This window comes from Halichoeres trimaculatus, unplaced genomic scaffold (assembly GCF_033239565.1).
Source record: "Halichoeres trimaculatus isolate MK-OKI-2021-1 unplaced genomic scaffold, fHalTri1.1 fHalTri1_scaffold_9, whole genome shotgun sequence".
Classification (NCBI taxonomy): domain Eukaryota; kingdom Metazoa; phylum Chordata; class Actinopteri; order Labriformes; family Labridae; genus Halichoeres; species Halichoeres trimaculatus.
Genome location: NW_027437188.1, coordinates 11,533,792 through 11,554,208, shown reverse-complemented (window position 1 = coordinate 11,554,208; position 20,417 = coordinate 11,533,792). Strand labels below are relative to the sequence as shown.

At 40.6% G+C, this 20,417-nt stretch overlaps 1 protein-coding gene across 2 annotated transcripts in view; it reads left to right on the top strand.

Annotated features, from left to right (window-relative positions):
- The window catches only part of bcas3 (BCAS3 microtubule associated cell migration factor), a 410,031-nt gene that overhangs the window by 351,626 nt on the left and 37,988 nt on the right, over nt 1–20,417 (top strand). For both annotated transcript variants that reach the window (XM_074679630.1, XM_074679629.1), the window contains one exon: nt 13,968–14,144. In XM_074679630.1, the coding sequence (XP_074535731.1) occupies nt 13,968–14,144 (177 nt within the window). The remainder of the gene's footprint in view (nt 1–13,967; nt 14,145–20,417) is intronic.

Here is a 20,417-nt window from a genome sequence, read left to right as displayed (position 1 = left end):
TGGAAACCAGCAACATGACCAGGGAGAGGCCTTTCATTCCTCTTCTTGTTGCACCTCCACACCCTTTTTTCCTGCGACATTCATTAGAACCATCAAACGGCACCGAGAGCCGGGACAAACCCTGCCAGCAGGACTGGTTTCCTGTTGGTTTGGCACAAACTCTCTCCAACCGTATAAACCCAGGGCTCGTTTTAGTCTATGTATGCTGTGGTCAAACCATGCAAGTTGATACAGTGCATTTCCTAATCAATCTCAGCTGGTTTCTATCGCTATATTAAATTACTTACGATCTTTACAACTGTATAAACTTAGCATGAATGGGCCACTATTACCTCAATGATCTAAACTTTATAGGGGATGTAAAAGCTTCCAATAGTGTCTCGTGCTTCAAGTGTTCTCAGGTCTTTTTATAACCCTGTTTTTATGCCTTAAATGTAGAACAGTGGCTTTTTTATTTCTTTTACAACAGCATGTTGATCCTAGAGAGATGAGTCTCTAAATAGATACTGAACTTTTTTTTATCAAAACCATCTTCATTCAGATATTTGGGAACAACTCATGTGAATTTCAGAAAGCTGCCTGCGACATGATGCAGCACTCATACTCAAAATGTTTGTTTTATCATTGATCTTGATCTAACTTTTGGGTGTTTTGGACCTCTTTAGATGAATCTTTGTCATCTAGCCCCAGTGTTAACCCATCTACAGTAGCATTAGATGAAACAAAACCTCTTAAAGGTTTTATAACAAAACTCCAATATTGCACTTTGTCTTTTCTAGTGCGTTAAAGCAACCTGAGCATTAGAGCTCTAAACACCATTGTTTGGGTAAAACTGCTCCTGTTTGCTTCAGTTTCATGCTAGTTCCTGTGTTTTGTGCCAGAGCTGTTTGGATGTCCGTCCTGTGTTTTAAAACCTGTGGCTGTATATGGTTTTTATTCTATGTTGTTTATTTACACAGAGCCCTCTCAAGGTTTGTCTCCTCTCAGGTGCCCACATCACTGTGTGTTTGCACACCACTTGATCCAACAAACCAGCATAATCAGCCCCCGAGAAGACACACACATAGATACACACACGAAAGGTCCATGTGTGTTTACCTGATCTGTGTGCAAACAGGAGGATGTATGCGCCGTGCCCTCAGCACTCCAGTCTGTGGCACGCAAGCATATGGCACAAGCATCACTTCATGATGAAGGACACACATATGGAGCGTACACAGAGACAAATAAGAGCTCTGTCATTGACGTGTCTTCTCTTATTCTTCCTCCTCTTTGTACTTTTGATTTTCTCATTAACGTCCAAGGTTTGCATGATTGAAATAAGGAAGGATTCACATGTTTAAAGATGCTCTTCTGATTGGGAAAACCTTGCTGCTGGGGTTTTCTCCCATTCAGCTGCATGGGGTCCAAGTATGATGTTTTCAGCATCGAGGCTCGGCTGTTTTTAATTTATGGACCTGTCAGATTATAATAAGGGCCTTCAGCGGTATGAAATGGATATTAAAGGGTTTTCACACTTGTGCTTGGCTGAAGTGTGGGGGTTCAAACTTTATGTTCAATAATGAATATCGTCACAAAAATGTTCAAGTTCTGACAAGAGAGAGGTTTTTGAAAAGCAGAAAGGTCACAAGAGCACAGAGAAGCAGATTTTAGATCTCCAGAACATTCGACCCTACATTCCTCCAAGTCTATAAAAGTTTAAAAAAAACATTTAATTCTGTCCAAAATCATCTGGTTCCATCAGTTCTGCAAAAAGAGATGCTGAAAGTCTTGAGTATCTTATGCCTGCCAATTTTAGACAAACAAAAGTGTAAACTAAAAGTAGCTTTGCGACTTAATTTTTGCTGCTGAAATTCAAAAAATTCACCTATAGAGTTCCAAGGTTTAAATGTAGCATCACAATGTTTCAAATTCTGACGTTTCAGAGCAGGGGTGGCCAACCTGCGGCTGGCGAGCCACATGCGGCTCTTTGATCCATTCATTAAAAAAATTATTATATTGTTCTGAGTAGTGGTGTGCCAATCACTCTAAAATATTGATAGATTGATGCCAATGTTGTGATCAGCATTTATCAATACTTGGGAGATGAGATTGATACTTAAGTTTCAGTTTCATTTCTCTACATCGCTAATGTGCTCATAGCTGTCTAGATAGATGGAACTTTATGTCTGCAGTAAAAACAGAAATTTTTCTTTGACACGGCTCCAAGTACAAATTGAAACACACTTACAAACGCAGTAAATGTCGCTTTGAAAATTGTATATCATTTTGTTAATGTGTGAGGGGAAGTGCGTTTTTGATGTGTCTCTTTGTAGTACCACGGTAATTTTTGTGGCTCTTGGTCTCTGATTGGTTGGCCACCCCTGTTTTAGAGGTTGATTGAAAGATAATAGTCTCTGCTTTTTGCACCTTAAAACCCAACTGCCTGCACAACTGCAACAGCTTAGTATAACGTCAATCGTACAAATCGAAAGTGGTCCAAGCAAAACTGATGAGTGCTCCTTGGGAAAGCCAAGCAGCCTGCTTTAGCTTTCCAGAAGTTGCAAAACCCCCCACATGTCAAAGTTAAACTGGCAACAGAGTGTGGGTAGTATCGCAGGGATCGCTGAGAGAGAAGATGTGTTTTAAATACACCGCCTTAGCTGGGATTGGCTGTACAGGGTTGCAAACAATGATTCTAACATCAGCCTGTGAGCTGATAACAGCTGGGTGCACGACTTGCATGAAGGTTCATTGGTTTGGCCCAATTTGATACTAAGCATCAAGGCCTTGCTCCTCACACACAGCCACAGACCAGTCTGGTTGTCCTTGCTGACTCTTTTCTATTGCTAAAAAAACCTACCATGGACCATGGAGCGATGGATGGGCAATGAAAACAAGTTTAAGAAGTTGAATCAGCCTCTAAAGTCCACAGATTTTGATCTCACAAGGCACCTGTTGCATGTTCTAAATAGCCATGTCTGATCCATGAGGTCCCAAGTCATACCTGTCAGGACTCAACCATCTTGGTGAAAGATACCACAGCACACCTTCAGAAGTCAAATCTGTTTTGGACGGTTTTACTTGTTATTGACCTGTGGGGGGACTCCATCATGTCCATGAATGATTTGATCCCAAACCATAATCTCCTCCTTAACCTGTCAACATTCGTTTTGCTCCCTCAACCTTACAGGGCTACTGTTTAATTATGCCAAGGATCACAGGATGGCAAAGAAAAATTATAAAAGCAGGCTCTGTGACGTCCTGCAAATCCACAACCATCCCAGTAACTGAGTGAGTCACAATACCCAATCTGTGTACTGACTTCCTGTTACCAATAAAAAGCCTTCAAGCTAAAGTTGCTATAACCCCAAATGCATCAGTGAGAGATCATTAATTTTATTTTTTCTACAGAAAGAAGAAAAGTTTCCCAAGGCTTTGGAAATATTGTGTTTTATGATCATTTTCCAAATCATGTATGAGCTTTGACAATTAGTGTCACTTGTTCTTTCTCAGTTCATGACGAACATGATGAACATCAACGTCACCATTTTTTCCAACACAGAAGATGCCGGCTGGATTACTCCATTCTAGAGTTCAGGGTTTGAGTGTAAATATTAGTGTTTGACTTAAGCTCTGTGTAAAGCTCTGTTTGTGTGCACAGCGTGATGTCGAGGCAGACACATACAGGCCATAGCTTGCTGTTGAAGCATTAAGCCTGATAGTGAGCAAAGCTCTGTTCACTAATTTGATGTGCCTGGAATTAGCTCAGCAGGCGCTGAGTGTGTTTATGTGCGTTTGTGCGTCAGGGTCGTCAACCAACTCGCCTGCAATTAACTGCATACAGGTTAATGCGTCTTCCTATCTGAATGCCATATGCTGTGGAGTGTGTGTGTGTGTGCGTGTGTGAGTGTGTGTGGTAGTGAGTAAAGTGCCTTGAGGCAGAGTCTGGTATTGATGGGGATTACTAACACTTAGCTGACACCACTGAGACTGCAAAGGGACTAAATGATTTAGAAGCACTGGCCTTAATGTAATGAAAGAAAGGCCCTGCCTGTCAGGACAACCACACACACACACACACATACACAGAGTGCTACCTATGGGTGCTAATCCAGTGAGCTTACATCTCCATTAACACTAACGCTGCACCACAAACCTACTCGGCCAGCTAGCTAGCACTCTCCCTGTTTCCCTGAGGATATCAGAGACACTCTCTCCCTCACTTTCTGTCTCTCTGACATACAGACAGACAGACACACACACACACACACACACACACACACACACACACACACACACACACACACACTCAGCCTGGAGGGATGTCAGTATGGGTTCACAGCACAGTCATGGAAGTGTGTGTGCAAGTGAAAGGCTATTAAAAGTGTGGTGTTGTGAAGTTATCTTTATAACATGTGAATGGTGTCGATGTTCCTGACTATGGTTGAATGCATGTTCTCTGCATTAGCACCATGCTCTGCTGTATATATAGTAAAGGATTAGACTGACATACCACTGACCTTTCAATGCCATCCAACACTGATATCATGAAGGTCGCTCCACTCCTTTCTGCTGTTGTATGTTTGACTTTTGCCCACAAATGTTGCCTAGAAATGAGATCATGTGTAGTAAGTAGGTGTTATGAAAATTAGTATCTCCCAACAAATGAAAAACAAGTCGACAAAGAATATTGCTTTATAAATGGTTGTATTAATTTAACTATTATTTATTGGGTTGAAAATATGCTCATCTTATCAGCCTTTTTATTGCAAAAATTGCAAATAATGGAAATCCAGACAAATGTTTTTACCTGACGAGTTCAGACAAGTCTTATTTCTAGATGTTAAAAGACAAAGAATGAGTTCAAAATTCTTTCATAACAAATCTGCAAATGGGGTAAGAAAATCACACCTATTTAGTTTTTTGTTGCGTCAATGTACTACTTCAATTTAAGAAATGTAAGAAGCATATTTTCTTGCCCCAATTTTAATTTTTTTACTCTTTAAAACTCATTGGAGCCACTATTTTACAAGTGCTCTTTGAATTACCGGAACTCCTCAATTATTGGCTCATGTGAAAATTCAAAACGCCCTTTGAAGAAAAAAAGTAAAGCAATATAGAGTTATCCAGGGTATTACAGTAATACATAGGTATCCATGTGCAACGTTTTCCGATCACAGGAAACAATTGATGCAAGCTGTTTTCATTACCGTAACTCTTAAACTATTTAGACAAGAGAAAAAATTTAAACAGTTCCTGAAAAAAGTGAAGAGGAGCTCTCTGAGGATATAGTAAAAAGTCTAGTTGGCCTGTATGATACTTTTGTGATTAAGGGTTATGCAATTCAGGCGTCATTTTTGTCTTTTAATATCTTTAATTTAGCTTAGAGATGCTCTCACCTGCTCTGCTGTTGGTGTCTGGATTGCAGGACAGGAGGTTGCACCCCTTCTCACCATGAGAGGTGCTGGGGGTCCTGTAACTCCTCAGGCTGCTCTCACATCAAGGGTTTAACATCTCCTTGATTCTAATATTATACCCAATGTTACTTGTCCCACTGGAGGACCTTTAATTGAACAAAGTTTCTTAACAAAAACTGAGAATAGCCAGTGTCACACGGCTTCACAGTCTGGTGCCGAGGAAGTTGAGTGTTCAGAGGTGTGCTTAATGAACTCCTAACTCAATGTACTTCCCACCTGAGCTAGCACCTGATTTATAACCTGTTTGCTTGTAACAGACTGTTCGTGTTTTCCCAGTAACAGCACAGGGTGCACTGTCTCCCCCTCACACACACTCACACACACACACACACACACACACACACACACACACACACCATTACACGTTATACAACACCCCCTAATAAAGAAATTAGTTCGATCAGCCCCTCACACTAAAGCCTAATTGAATTAGCATCAGCCGAGCATTAGCGTGTTAACTGCAAAGGTAACCCAGAAACAGAGGTATGAGGCCTCAGACCTTTACACTCTCACTATTGTGTGTGTGTGTGTGTGTGTGTGTGTGTGTGTGTGTGTGTGTGTGTGTGTGTGTGTGTGTGTGTGTGTGTGTGTGTGTGTGTGTGTGTGTGTGTGTGTGTGTGTGTGTGTGTGTGTGTGGCTCTGTTCTATCAGTCTCAGATGTTGGGCCTTGTAAAGCCCTCTAAGGATTTTCAAAGTGATCTTGAAATGGTCTCACTTTTGTATATTTGCCTGTTCATAGTTCCCGGTTCAAAATGAAATTATCAACACCGAAATGTGTTTGTTCTTAATTTTATTTCTTAGTATCTGTGATCAGGTCCTATTCTTCTGGTAGACCAGGAATCCATAACCACATGTAGAACAGTCTCTCTCAGAAAACACAACCAATTTTTGCCATCAATGCAAGTAATGCCAAAGAGACAGTCCTCACAGAGACTTCAAGAAGGACTGTTTTCAAATGGAGATGTTTAACTCCTTTTAACCAGTACTTGACAGAAGCAAGCAAAATATTTTTTTCAAAGAATTCTTTCGTCACAAAGTCCAGTTAAGATTTGCTACGTATGTAAAATAAATCAGCTGAAACAAAAATGGTGACAAACATAAAACAATGTAAAGATCGATAACTACAGAAAATAAAAGTCGAGAAAAATCACCAATTTATTGAAAAAGGCTGATATTTCAGAGTGATATACTCAGAGACCTTGATTAATCTTCACACAGCTCCATTTTTTTTTTCCAAATTGTGCCGAAGTGCTTAACGACACACTTTGATGTGTAAAATCAGTGGAATTTCCCCTTAATTACCAAACCAATAAATTAAATGAATGCCCTGTATTCATGAAGAGATTCTTATATGTGCATGAGTTTGTCAGATTGAAGAAATTTGTGCACACTCACAAGTGGAAAAAAAAATGACGTCAAACTGATGTATGATCAATTTTGCCACTGACAGTGGACGGAAAAATCACAGAAAGAGGATTATTAGCCAGGGTTGAAGTTGTGTTCCTAGGAAAGTTAAATGTGGCATTACGGTCAATAAGCTAAAAAATCTGAGTAGTGACTGTAGTCTGAAGTTTACGTCAGTGTTTAGAGATCCCCCAAAGTATGTGTGTGTAACATACACACACATAAACACACACACACATAAACACACACACACACACACATGCTGTTGTAGTGTGATTAAGTCTTCAAGGAAAGTGGCGCTGGCTGCAGGGTTAAGAAGGACCAGTCTGTGAGAGGCCCAACAGCTGGGAGGAGAGTGGCTTGTAATCCTGCCAGGGTTTAAAGTAACTTGGGCAAAAAAAGCAACCCAGGACGTATGTTTTGGAGTCGTCTACTATAACCTGTTTCCACAGACTTTAAGAGAAAAGTTTAGATTAAACTTTGATTTAACACATTTGGAGGAGAACACAGAGAGCCCACACACCTAACGTGACATATCCAACATCAAAATATAAGTCTATTTTACTTTTTGTATTTGATTTAAACTTTATTAAAACTGCTGCTGATTTAGAAAGTCTGCACAGTTATAGCCAACTAGCAATCTAGCTGCATCTCAATTCCTTGTTTATGTCCACTCAGGATTAATACATGCACAAAAACGAGAGTGGACGATGTATTTTCATGCACAATCTGATGTGATGTGAGAAAAACAAATGCAAAATGTTCAAAACTGAATACAAGTGTTTGAAGCAAGTGTTTTGTACGTTTTTGCTTTCTGTCAGCAAATACCCAGCTGCATCGCGTCTTTATCCTGTGTCTTACATGCATCCTCCCACTGCCTTAGATAACACCTCTAAACTTTACTGTTTTAGATGATTCTGGAGCAGAGCTTTGGTAAACAGTGAATGGTAACATCCTGCAGACAGTAACTGAATAAAGACGTCATTCAGTGAGATAAGGAGGCCGATAACTGCAGCTAGAAGTCTCTGTGCCGATGGTCACGTTCTCTTTCTCAGCATAAAGAGGCATCCCAATCAATTTCTCTGTGACTTCTCACAGGAGCTTTAAATCTTTCTGTCAGACATGTGAGGCTCATAAGCTTTTTTTCTTTCTAATAAAACACAAAACATGCATTTCTTCCCCTCTGCTAAAACATTATGATTGTTTTCTACATTTTTATCATATTTAAATCTGCAGAACATGGTCTCAGCCTCAGTGATAGAAAGTCTCAGTCTGCTTTCAGATACTCACATCACTCAAAGCCAAAGCTCTTCCTAAACTACTGCCGAGCTCTTATCATCCAGAAAACCACCGCTGTCAAAACCTTTGATCTGCCCGGCTCAGCGGCTATCAGGGAGCAGACTACTGTGTGTGTGTGTGTGTGTGTGTGTGTGTGTGTGTGTGTGTGTGTGTGTGTGTGTGTGTGTGTGTGTGTGTGTGTGTGTGTGTGTGTGTGTGTGTGTGTGTGTGTGTGTGTGTGTTTTAGTGAGTGTGTGTGCCTTAGAGTCTGGCCAGTCTCAGCCCCGCTGCAGCCCAGTGACAGGTGCTAATGCTGAGGCGAGAGGCTGCACGGGCCTCCATGCTCCCCACTGTGATAACACTGACCCACCTCCAGGAGCACACATACAAACACACATACAAACACACACACACACACACACACACACACACACACACACACACACACACACACACACACACACACACACAAACATGCTTCCTGATAACTTTGCTGCACATCAGAAGCAGGCTGTGTTTGTGTTCTAGCTTGACTTTTCAAAGGATTCCCTTTTAGTGCCAGCAGACCCTCAATCAAAGCCAGCCATGAGAGCCTGAGAGGTGTGTGTGTGTGTAATTGTGTGTGTGTGTGTGTGTGTGTGTGTGTGTGTGTGTGTGTGTGTGTGTGTGTGTGTGTGTGTGCGTGTGTGCGTGTGTGTCTGTGTGTGTGTGTGTGTGAGGTGGTAAGATGTACAGTTTGCTCAAATGTGTGTGAGGCTGAATTGAATTTTGTAGCTTTACATATCGGCTTAGCTTCCACAGAGACAACCTGCAGCTGAACATTTGGTGGCTCTTTTACATGCTTACACGCTTTGAACTTTCATTAAATCAGACTTTGCAAAGCTCTCCACACAGGTCTTAGTGTTGCAGGATTAGAGAACATTCTGCTAATGTACCTGTGGCACTTTCAGGGACAGAAAAAGAACAGAAAATTTAATCAATAGGGATAAAAGTAGAAATTAACATCTGTAACAAAATGTCACTTATTTATTTTTTTAGGCCAAAAGGCAGGAGATTAGCTTCTACAAATTGGTGATAACCTGGATTATTCTAATTTCTTATTCCAATAGGACAATTTTCCTTTTGTAATCTGATTCAAAGTGGTCATGTCAGCTTTCATACGGTCACATAAAGCGTGGCAAGATATGTGCAGGTGAATAAAAAGCATCTATTTAACTCACCTTAAATTATTACGTTAAATAAGTAAATCAGATGCAGTAAGGGTTACATATGAAGCTAGATAAATGATTTAAAAATATCACGAATAAATTGCTAAAAACTGCAAAATAAACAAATGCAAAATTAGACCATAAAGTGGGATTTAATGACAACTTATTGAGGGTTCCTGATGGAAGAATCTCTGCCCTCTTTGGCCTCGACATTTAAACAAATAGGAGGTTCCCACCTGAGGATCTCTAATAATGGCAAATAGAAAACATCTGACCAACTTCAAAATAACAATGTAAAGAGAATTTACTGAGAATGTAAAAAAAAAAAGGATTAAATGTATAATTATTTTCTTTGCAAAGCTGAAATTTAAAGACAAAAATCAGAAATTGTGTCTAGACTAAAAAAATGTTAACTATGAGTACTATGAAACGTTTTATAATACAAAGGAGAGAAATAAAATCTCGGGTGACGGCATCTTTTGGTCAAACTTATGAAAAAGTCAATTTTTCTCTCTCAAGGACGTAACAGAATAAATGACTCACAGTGCTTTTAAAAAGCAGCATACTTTAAACTGGAAAATTAGACTAAAGAGGTTGTTTTGAAAGTCTTTAAGATACTACTAATTGGCTTCAAGAGTAAAGAATAGGTTAAAAAAAAAAAAAACAATTGACAAGTTATCATCTGTTTTATTACACATCTAAGACAGAAAGCTTGAAACATGCAAAATTCTTACCTAGAAAAACACTTCAAAGATTTTTAATGAAATATAATGTATAACAATTTTGTCTTACTTTTAAGATATTTTATAACTGCCAGGTTTCCCTTTTTGCACAGATTTTTAACCTTTTTTACATGACATATTTCAAAGTCGTAAATTGTAACTGTATCTGTGAAATAAATTATGGATTCAATACATCTTTGATGTCTCAGTAGAGCCTGAAAATGAGTACTTAAACATATTTCAACCTCCTAAATCTTTGTCCCTTCATGCTTCCTGTACATTCAGCACACACACACACACACACACACACACACACACACACACACACACACACACACACACACAGATTGTGCACTTTGGCTCTGATGTTTCCAGGAAAAGAGGATCCCTCCTGTCCTTGTCTCAACGTTCCCTTTGATGTCGTCCTGTCTGCGTTCTCACTCCTGGGTTCTGCTGATACCCACAAGACCGCTACAGAGACATTCCTGTGTCTGTCCTCATGTCTGACAGAGACTCAGAGACACAAAATGTTTACAAGATGTAGGACTACAGCATGTGAAAGTTCTGCTTGGTTCAGACGAGCTGTAAATATTCAGGTTAGGAGGTCAAACACTTGTGCAGATCTTCATAACTGTTAGAGAAAGGAAATTATTCAGTGTGAGGTCGAATATGAGTCATCGCTGACATTCAACCGGATGTTTCCTGGCTGACAGTTTCACACCAAGTCGTATTTACAGCATGAAACTGTTGATTTGAATACTTGCGGTTCAACAGATGACAGAGACTAACAGGTTTTCATGGGTGGAGGCTTCAGAAGTCTGCTGAACTGCAAAAAGACAAAACTCAGTGAGTGTTTTTGACTTTTTTGTGAAAAAGAGTCTTAAAGGACCTCATTTAAGCTAGATTCGCAGGACAAATCTTAAAGAAAATGCCTTTTTTAAGGGTTAATGATTTAAAAATATCACCTGGAATTTGTAAAGAGTAACAAAAATCTCTAAATCAGAGGAAAAAAGTACTTTTCAAGTTTCTCATAATCAGATAATATTCTTATTTTATGTCAACTTTCTAACTCCATTTGCAGATTTTTTTGGCGCCATTTTTGGCTTACTTATACCTTGAAAAGGCACCTTTTTGTCTTGTTGGATGAATGTGACTCATATAAAGTACCGTAAGATTTTTTTTTACAATAAATTAGACAAAAACACCAGCTTACTTTTGAGGTTTTGTTGCTTTGAAACTGATTTGAGAACCATGTTTTTCAGACAGGTGGATTTGAGATTAGAGCCTCTAAAGGTGAACACAGCGAAGGCAGTGACTTGGATTGATTGAAAATCAGAGAAACCACAGAAACATCTCAGAGGTTTTTGTCGGATGGAAACCCTTTGACCTTTGAGACACTTCTGTGCTCAGTACAACTTCTTCATTACCAACCAATCAAAAAATAAGGAGGGGCAGGACTTCTGATACCAACTTTGCCAAGTAATACAGAGGAGACACAGTTGTATTTTGAATGAAACAATTTCCAGGTGTAGAGCTGCTGCTGATGCTATGGCACCATTCCCTAATGATTGACCAGAGAGTGAGGGGACATATGAAGCATGTAGAGCTTTACAAGGCCCTACTACAGTGAAGCTGGAGTGTGTGGAGGAAACTTGAAAAACCAAAAGCAAGCCCTGTCTTCAGGTAGTTTTAAGTTCACTTTGTTAAAGTTGAATTGCATTGAAAAATTTATTTCTAAACAAGCTGAAATAACTAAAAATACTGTCTTAAAACAAAGAAGTGTCAAACTTCCTGCTCAGAGGAGAAAGCTGTCATATGACAGTAAACATTTGTCGATCAACTTTTGTAGCAAGAGTTTTTAAGTTGTTGTCACCTGTTGGAAACTACACACAGCAGCTGCTGATACCTGCTTGGATCCAGATAAAGATTTGAAATGTTTTTTTCTTTAAAATGCACTTTTTTGGTCAAGACGCAGTCAGATTTTCTACAGCATCATCAATGATAAGAAAGCAGCCAGACAGACAGTAAAGAATAATCAATCAACAGTCAGTTTTCATCATCCGGTGAATTTTGCATGTCTGCTTTCAAACCATGGGTGTAGTTTCAGTGATGTCATCTTTTGGTTTCTGGGGCCATGCTGAAAACGCTGACACAGCCCTAATTTTCATTGATGTAGTCCGTTGACTGAACCATACCTCTAGTTATGCTATTTTTGGATGACAAAAAATGTTTATAGAGGAGGATTTGTGTTTTTTTGTCTTATTCTGTCCCTCCGGTAGCCTGTGCTATCCTTACATGATACAGCTCAAAGAAAAAGAAAAGCTTTACTTTAGCCTGCTAAACACTTTGTTTTAGCTGCTGTCTCTTTAAGGCTCCCGACTCCACAAACCTCCTTCATTCTAATTGGCCAGCCCTCTAGAGGCCTGAAAGGGGGGAGCGATGGTCCATGAGTGGATCTTTGTGTTTGAGGCCCGCTGCGATCAGGTTTTTTGTCCCAGAGTCCGAGTCAATTGATTTTGAGTATCTGCCGATACCAAGTCCTGATCCAATACTTTTACTCTGATACATGGTGCGCCCAGCTTTGAGCTCTGCTCCACTTTACAGCATTTAACCAGTAGTGTCCCTGCTGCACAGTGATATCACGCCCTTTGTTGTTTCTGTGTAGGGAGACGTCTCTCTCTATACGTCTCTCTCTATATATATTTCAATAGATTTCTGATCTTCACGTGATGACATTTTTTCTGCAAGTCTCGTGAAGATCTTGGGCATTTTTAGAACAGAGCTTTTGGACGGTTTACTGACAGATTCAGGGATTTCTGAGGTTCAGAAATCTGCCTATGTTTTAAGTTTGACCATCCAGCATTGTGACTTTAAATCCATAATAAGAATATGAAAAAGCCTTCACCTTTATTCTTGAGTCTTTGTCTGAGTATTGCCCTGAGTGTTTGATCTTTTCTCACAGATTTAATTCAACACTTCCGAGGAATTTCCCACCAGCAGAGTCAAACTGATGAAGTGTAGAGAGATTGTGCGCCTGTTCGCCTCTGTTACCTCCTGTCTCCCTCTGTCTGTCACATATGACCTGGATGTTAACAAGCACAGAGATGCAGAGTCTAGCTGATACTGAGGATAAGCAGAAATCATGTGTTTGTGTTGATTTGGTCACAGGAGCAGTTTGCTAAATCTTCAGCTGTTATCACCTCTCAGAGCGGGCCGGCACACTGACCACGTCAAATGAACTCAGTAATAGAATAAACCAGTTGTCTAAGTGTCTGCATGCCTGCCTGCTTCACTGGCTTGTCACATGTAAACACACACACACTCACACACACTCAGAAACAGGTTGCAGACTTTCTGGCTCCAGAGCACAAGATCTCTCTGATTGCAGAAATTACGACAGACAGAAAGGAGAGAGATTAAGGTGCAGTGCAGGTCTGTGTGGATTTGGTTTGACAGGCATGAAGATTGTGTTGTACTGACACGTTGTTTGTTGTGTGTGTGTGTGTGTGTGTGTGTGTGTGTGTGTGTGTGTGTGTGTGTGTGTGTGTGTGTGTGTGTGTGTGTGTGTGTGTGTTTGTGTGTTTGTGTCTTTTAACCAGCTGATCTGCTGGGCTTCAGTGGAACTTGTGTGTGGTAATTGAATTTCCTGTGGTGAATAAAAGTTTCGGTGATGTTTTTACCAATGGAAGAGAAGAGCTGGGGAGTTTCTGCAAAAAGTGAAAAACTTTCTTCAAACAGTCTGCACAGTATTATTTTTGAAGTTTTATTTCCCCTCTAAAGGATCAAATGTTTACAGGTGTTGCATCACAGAAAAGCTCGGACTACAAAAAATGTCCAATATCAGACCTTTAAACGCCTTTTTCTTTTTGATTAACATACGCTTCTTTTGTGTGCAGGTGCGTTTGATGGGCGTGGTGTGACCCTGCTGGAAGTTTGTGGAAGCTGGCCTGAAAGCTTCGGTGTGCCGAGACACAACATCGGGTCAGCAGACGCGACTGATGAAGGACTGCGAGAGAGGCTGGCCGATGCCATGTCAGAGTCTCCATCCAGGGATATCGTGGGATCCGCTACAGGTACAAAGAGATAGTACAACACTTCTTTTCACTCATTATTAGATGTATTCACACACACACACTCACACACACACACACACACACACACACACACACACACACACACACACACACACACACACACACACACAGACACACAACACACACACACATCAAGCATGGACTTTGGTCTGTTAATGTCAAACCTCCAGGTTTCTTTCTGTGGGTAGCGTTCAGGCTGTTTACCCAGGCAGCAGATCTGACTAATGAAAAATGCATTGTTGCTTTAATCTAATGTTTTGAAGAACCCACAAGAAATCTATACAGTGTCACAAAACTATAAATATCATGTAAAGCAAGCAAAGGCCATCTACACACAGTTTTATCTCCCTGATGGTCTGCATTGTTTTACATTAGTGCCCTCAGGAGTTTAACAAAGTTGAGACATTGCTGCATTGGTAACACTTCACTTTAGAGGTCTGCAAATTTCATCACACATAGGTGATAATAAGACAAAGTTTTTTCTTATTTCTTTAAAATTAGCACATAACTTCTTTAAAATAATGTCCAAATTTATTGTTGCAAGTCATAATTGGTAGGTTACTGTTTTTTTCCATTTTCTTTGTAATTTACTCTAAATTGCAAGTTAAGAAGGTGACGATTAGTAAATATTTATCTGAAATTCAATCACAACCCACCACAAAATGTTTTAAGAAGTTTCCCAATGTTTCTGCTATTTCCAGAGAAGCAGGTGATAAATAGCTGCTTAGTTCTTGAATACAGAAGTTATGTTCATTGTTTCCTCTAATAATTACCTTTGAAATGTTCAGTGAATAATTCAATTTCCCAATAAGCAGTTGATAGTCAACTATTTGTTATTTAATTTCCCCAAGCTCTTTAGTACCCAGTTTGTTGCTATGCATAATTGAGATCACATGCAAAATGATAAACTTTTATGATTAGACCCATAATGTTTTACATGATACAACTGAAGGCTTCAGATGTGATATTCACCAAGAGTGGAGTTGTAAATTGGCCTTACCTGATTGTGATAGACACTGTGACTGTTACTGTGTCCAGAATCTGGACAGAAGTTATATGCTAATTTTCACCAATTTCTCAGGAAATTTTTAGGGTAATTTCAAAGAAATAAGAAAAAAACTTTGTCTAATTATTACCTAAGTGTGATAAAATTTGCGGACCTCTAAAGTAAACCGTTATGTGTGCATTATACATATCCACATTCATGATTGTAGGGATGCACATTTCACTTGTGTTACCTCCAGAGCATTTTCTGATTTTCTACTTTTAAAGTGCAACCAAAGTGCATGTGTACTCTCCCATTTCTCAGACATCTATTGTTGGTCTCCTGTACTCAGATGATAGGAGTGTGGATTGCATGAAGTTTCCTACATGATGCAAAGGTATATTTGATGCTATGGGGACAAGCTAGCCTTTGACTGCTAGCTCACATACTAAGCGTTTTGCAAGAAAAGTCGCACCTGACATTTTTTTCAGCCAACAGTTAAGGTTGAGGAAGTGACTACAAAAACATCTCAAATATCTTTTCATCTTGCATGATGCAGGTTGATAACACTGACCCTAAGGTGTATCTGTTTCAGCACACACTCAGGATGCTCTGCACAGTTGTGGAGTACAAAAGGAAAGAGCTAGAATGACTTAAGAGCCATGAATACTGAAACAAACACCTAAAAGGATCCATATGCATTTAATTTTTTTTTTTTTCTGTAAATCCACAAAAGAGCCTCTCGTGTCTTTTTCTCTAAGCTGAGAGTATCTGAGTTATTCTGCCTTGTGTTTGAAAAGGTATTCATGCAAAGAAATCCTTCCTGAAGAGGAGGCTCAGAAATGTCAGACAGGAATAAAAATTGCTAACCGCTCCATCTCACTTGCAGATAAAAGCCTGGCATCTATCATAATAAAATGGACTGATAGGGAAATACTGACACAAAGTTAGACGAAAAATGTTAAGTGTGTGTCTCACAGACAGAGTATTAGACGTGGAATTTCTAAGAGGAACTAAAATGCTCATTAGAGGTCAAAATAAAATCAGTTAATGATATTAAAGGGACAGAAATCTGGTTGGTACCAAACAGAAACCTCATCCCAGAGAATCTGGGTCACTGTTTCTTTTCCAGTCCACTTCAGATCTGATAATAAATGTATCCTGTGCAGATACATGTCTTGTTAAGTGGCCAGGCTTCCTTGCTGTGGCATTACCCAGCATGCACTGCTGCCAGGTAAAGGTCCAGTGATGGATTAGCCCACCACAGTGAGGATGTTCTGGTTGTCTCACACAGTGTAGGTTTGGCATATCTGCACATGCCTTGCTTTACTTTAAGGCTTCCTGTGTGTGTGTGTGTGTGTGTGTGTGTGTGTGTGTGTGTGTGTGTGTGTGTGTGTGTGTGTGTGTGTGTGTGTGTGTGTGTGTGTGTGTGTGTGTGTGTGTGTGTGTGTGTGTGTGTGTGTGTGTGTGTGTGTGTGTGTGTGAGCAGCAGACATGCCGTTGGCCCTGACAGTCCAAATGGTTAACTCGTTTAGGAAGCGGCAGTGCTCCCTCTTTCTTTCCCCCCTCCTTAAGTGAACAAGAGTTCCTTTGATTTAAATGTGTGTGTGTGTTTGCGTGTGAGCGTGTGTGTGTGTGTGTATACGGGGGTGTATCTCCTCAGACACAGCCACAGGGTTGGGGAGGGTGTCGGAGTAGGGGAGTGGGGGGTCACAGGGCCCTAATGGATTTAGCATCGACTATCACCCCCCTGAAACCGTCCCGGGCCTGTCCCCCTCTTTCTTTCTCCTCCTCTCCTCCAGGATTTAACCTCATTTGTAGCCTTCCTCTCCCTCTTTCTCTCCGTCTCCTCATCACTCTTTTTTACTGCCCCCCTCCTCCTCCTTCGTGTTCTTTCATTAGATTACATGTTGGAGACTCCCGGACACTCATAGTCAGTCGCCTCTTGTTCCTACCCCCCTCTGCTCCGTCATATAGCCTCTCAGCCCCCTCCTCCTCCCTCTAATGCAACACAAAATTCATTACTGATCACATTACATCAAAATACACCCCTGACACACAGTGCGTCCTGCGCCTTGAGCCGTGCTGGAGACATCATCCACGGGGAATGTGATGGACTTGTTGGTTGGTTCAGACTGAGAGGCTTCAGTCTCTGTAGGCTAATCTAATAGCGCAGCACTTCTGCACTGTAACACAAAGGAAATGCTCCTGTGTTTGCTGTGAGAGTGGAGTGACACTGATGGTCAGGAGCTGCTTTGAAGGGTGACGAGAAAAAAAACTGATTTGGTGGATGATGGACAGCTTGCTTGATTCCTCAGAGATCAGGAACAAATCAGCGTTAGAGGAAAGTTTGATTAAAACATTCCCACTCTGCAGTCTTTAAAGCTGACGTGTAATATTTAGGGGTATTTATCAGAACAGATTTGGTAGAATTGGAATATAACAATCAAAAGTATGTTAAAATTAGTAAATATCACCTAAGTATAAATCTTTTGTCTCTATCAGCTCATAATGAGCCAATGAGCAGGTCTCTTTCCACAGAGGCCACTATTCTCCATGTTTCTACAGCAGCACAGAATGGACAAACTAGCTGCTTATGCATTTCTGCATTTACTGAGTGGCTGCATTAAATGCAGATGTTGGGAGTTGAAGAAGATGAGAGTGGATGTTGTGAAAAATCGTGAATTTTCCTGTTAGCTCTTGGTGAAACTTCTGCTTGATGTCAAGGAAAGTTAACATGATTGACTTCCGAAGTGGCGACTCATAGACTTTTTAATATGTAAACGTAAACTCCCTTTTGATTCTGAAACAGTTTGGAAGCTTGTATTCAAAACGCTAACTACACCTAGCTAAATTTGTGCTGGGATGAGGCAAGGAGGGGTGCCTTTAGCCTTTTTCCATACAGCACAGATTACCTGCCTGTCAGCCCGCACAGTGACAAAACTAGTCAGTTAATCAATAATTTAAAAAGTAATGAATTATAGAAAAATGTACCCCTCTTCCTATAAATGATCTATTTAGACTGAAATCCTATTTTGAACCCGGCTGTAAACATGTTTATTTCTGCTATAAAGATTGTCTTTTTCAATAAGTGTCTATGTGGCTTCTGGTACTTCTGCAGCTAGCCCCTAGTGGACACCTGAGGAACTGCAGCTTAGGCACTTTCACGTTAGCTTCATATCTTAAGACTGGAGGTTGCTGCTTTTGGTTAAATCCTACACCTTGATTGGCTATCTGATCCTGCTGGAGTTGGGACTTCTATTAAAAGAAAGCATAAGGATTCATGCTTTGCAATTACGTTTAGCCTCTTTTTAAGCTAGAAAAACTCAGAGGAGCATGCGTGGGTTTTTCTCCAGGTACTCCGGCTTCCTCCCACAGTCCAAAAACTAGCTCATCAGGTTACTTGGTCAATCTAAATTGCCTGTAGGTGTGAGTGTGTGCGTTAAGGTTGTCTGTCCCTGTGTGTCAGCCTTGTGATTGACTAGAGACCAGTCCAGGGTGTACCCCGCCACTTGCCCGAAGACAGCTGGGATGGGCTCCAGCCACACGTGACCGTAAACCGGTTAAGTGGTTTAATGGTAAGAGGTTGACAAAGGAGAACTATTTAAAGAAAAAAACAGCAATGTCCACACACCCATTTGTTTAAATTCAGCTCTGATATTGACGTAAAAACTGTTATTATAATGCAGCTTTGTTGCACTGTAAGTGATCATGCTGTAAATGTTACGCTTTAGCTTTTGATGTCCTATCCTGCTTCTCATTCCCACTCTCATCGTCCCTCCAGTCTAACAAGGAAAACTTGAGAGACTGTGAGAAACGGCAACTTTAAAAAAATTTCAGGGACAAAAATTTTCAGGCTTTTTTTTAAATCATCTGTGATCTCACTTTGTGAATTAAACTGTTAAGAATGACAACATGTCAGTGTTAGCTATGAGTCCTTTACTCAGACCACTGGCTACATCAGATGCCCAAAAGAGCTTCCCCAAACTATGTCCGGATGACAGGGTTTTTATTGTCTAATGTCTGTTGGGGCCTTTTGAACGTACACCTTCACTATAACACAAACAAACTCAACTGTAGAGCAAAATCTCCGTCTTTCGTAAAGTATCATCATTGCTTTTGTCAGTGGAGTCTGAAAGCTTTGAGAGCGGTATCAAAGTTTGTTTCTGCTCCAACAGAGAGTCTATGTCTGACGTGTCGTCAGCTCTAACGGAGGCCAGAGCTGGATTTATCGAAGCCAGACACATCGGTTTGAAATGAAGTGTTTTCACTTGGTGAGGAGTTTGCGGGTTGTGTGACTGTTCTCTGTGAACAGTCTGGGGCTAAAAGAAGGAGTTTGGGAGGAAAGACAGATAATCCTCAGGAGTTTTCAGGACATTTTTTTGTCTTTGGAGTCTGAGTCAGTCAGTGACACAGATATGAGGCCGGTGCTGTTAGCAGAGACAGCTGTAGTGTCTGTAACTTTTAGAGAAACGTGCACAGAGATCAAGCAAAGAAGTCAAATATATAGATACACAGGGATAGACCAGACGGCGTTTCATTTATTTCACTCATTGTGGTTTCCAGCATAAGACTTAAAATGTGATGTTAAAACCTTCTCTTTGGCCCTAAACCCTGAGATCTGATTTCCTCTGGCATTCTCTCGTTTACATGGCATTCCCGTCATGTGTGATCCAGAGTTAAACTTTCCCCCTGTGGACGGATGTGACAGTTTGTTCCTCGCCAGAGTTGTTGCCTTTAATTAATTATTCACAGTTGCTGAGATTTCCATGTAAATATGTGTGCATGAAGTGTTTCCGCTGTGAATGGAGCTGTATATGGTGCGTTTAAAGGCCGTCTGGATCTGTGTGTGTGTGTTGTGTGTATGTGCCTGTGTGTGTGTGTTTCTTGGCGTGAGATGGGCAGAGGCAGATGGTATCTTGCTCAGTGTCTCCATTTGCTTGGAGCTGCGGCCCCGGCGCTCAGACACACAACATAGACCTTGAACTTGATTGCATACACACACACACACACACACACACAGAGTCACACACTCTTACCTCACTCATGCACACATTCCCCTCATCAATTTCCCCGTTGTGTGTTTCCCTGCAACTGTTGAGTGAAATCTCTGCGAGCTTTTCAAACTCTTATATACAATCCCTTTCAACCGCGCCTATGTCATTATTTATACACTTCCACGGCGATTCATCATCTTCAGAAACTATTTGCCGCAAAATAATTTTGTGTAAACAGATTTGGACGGAAACGCAGAAACAAACAGGATA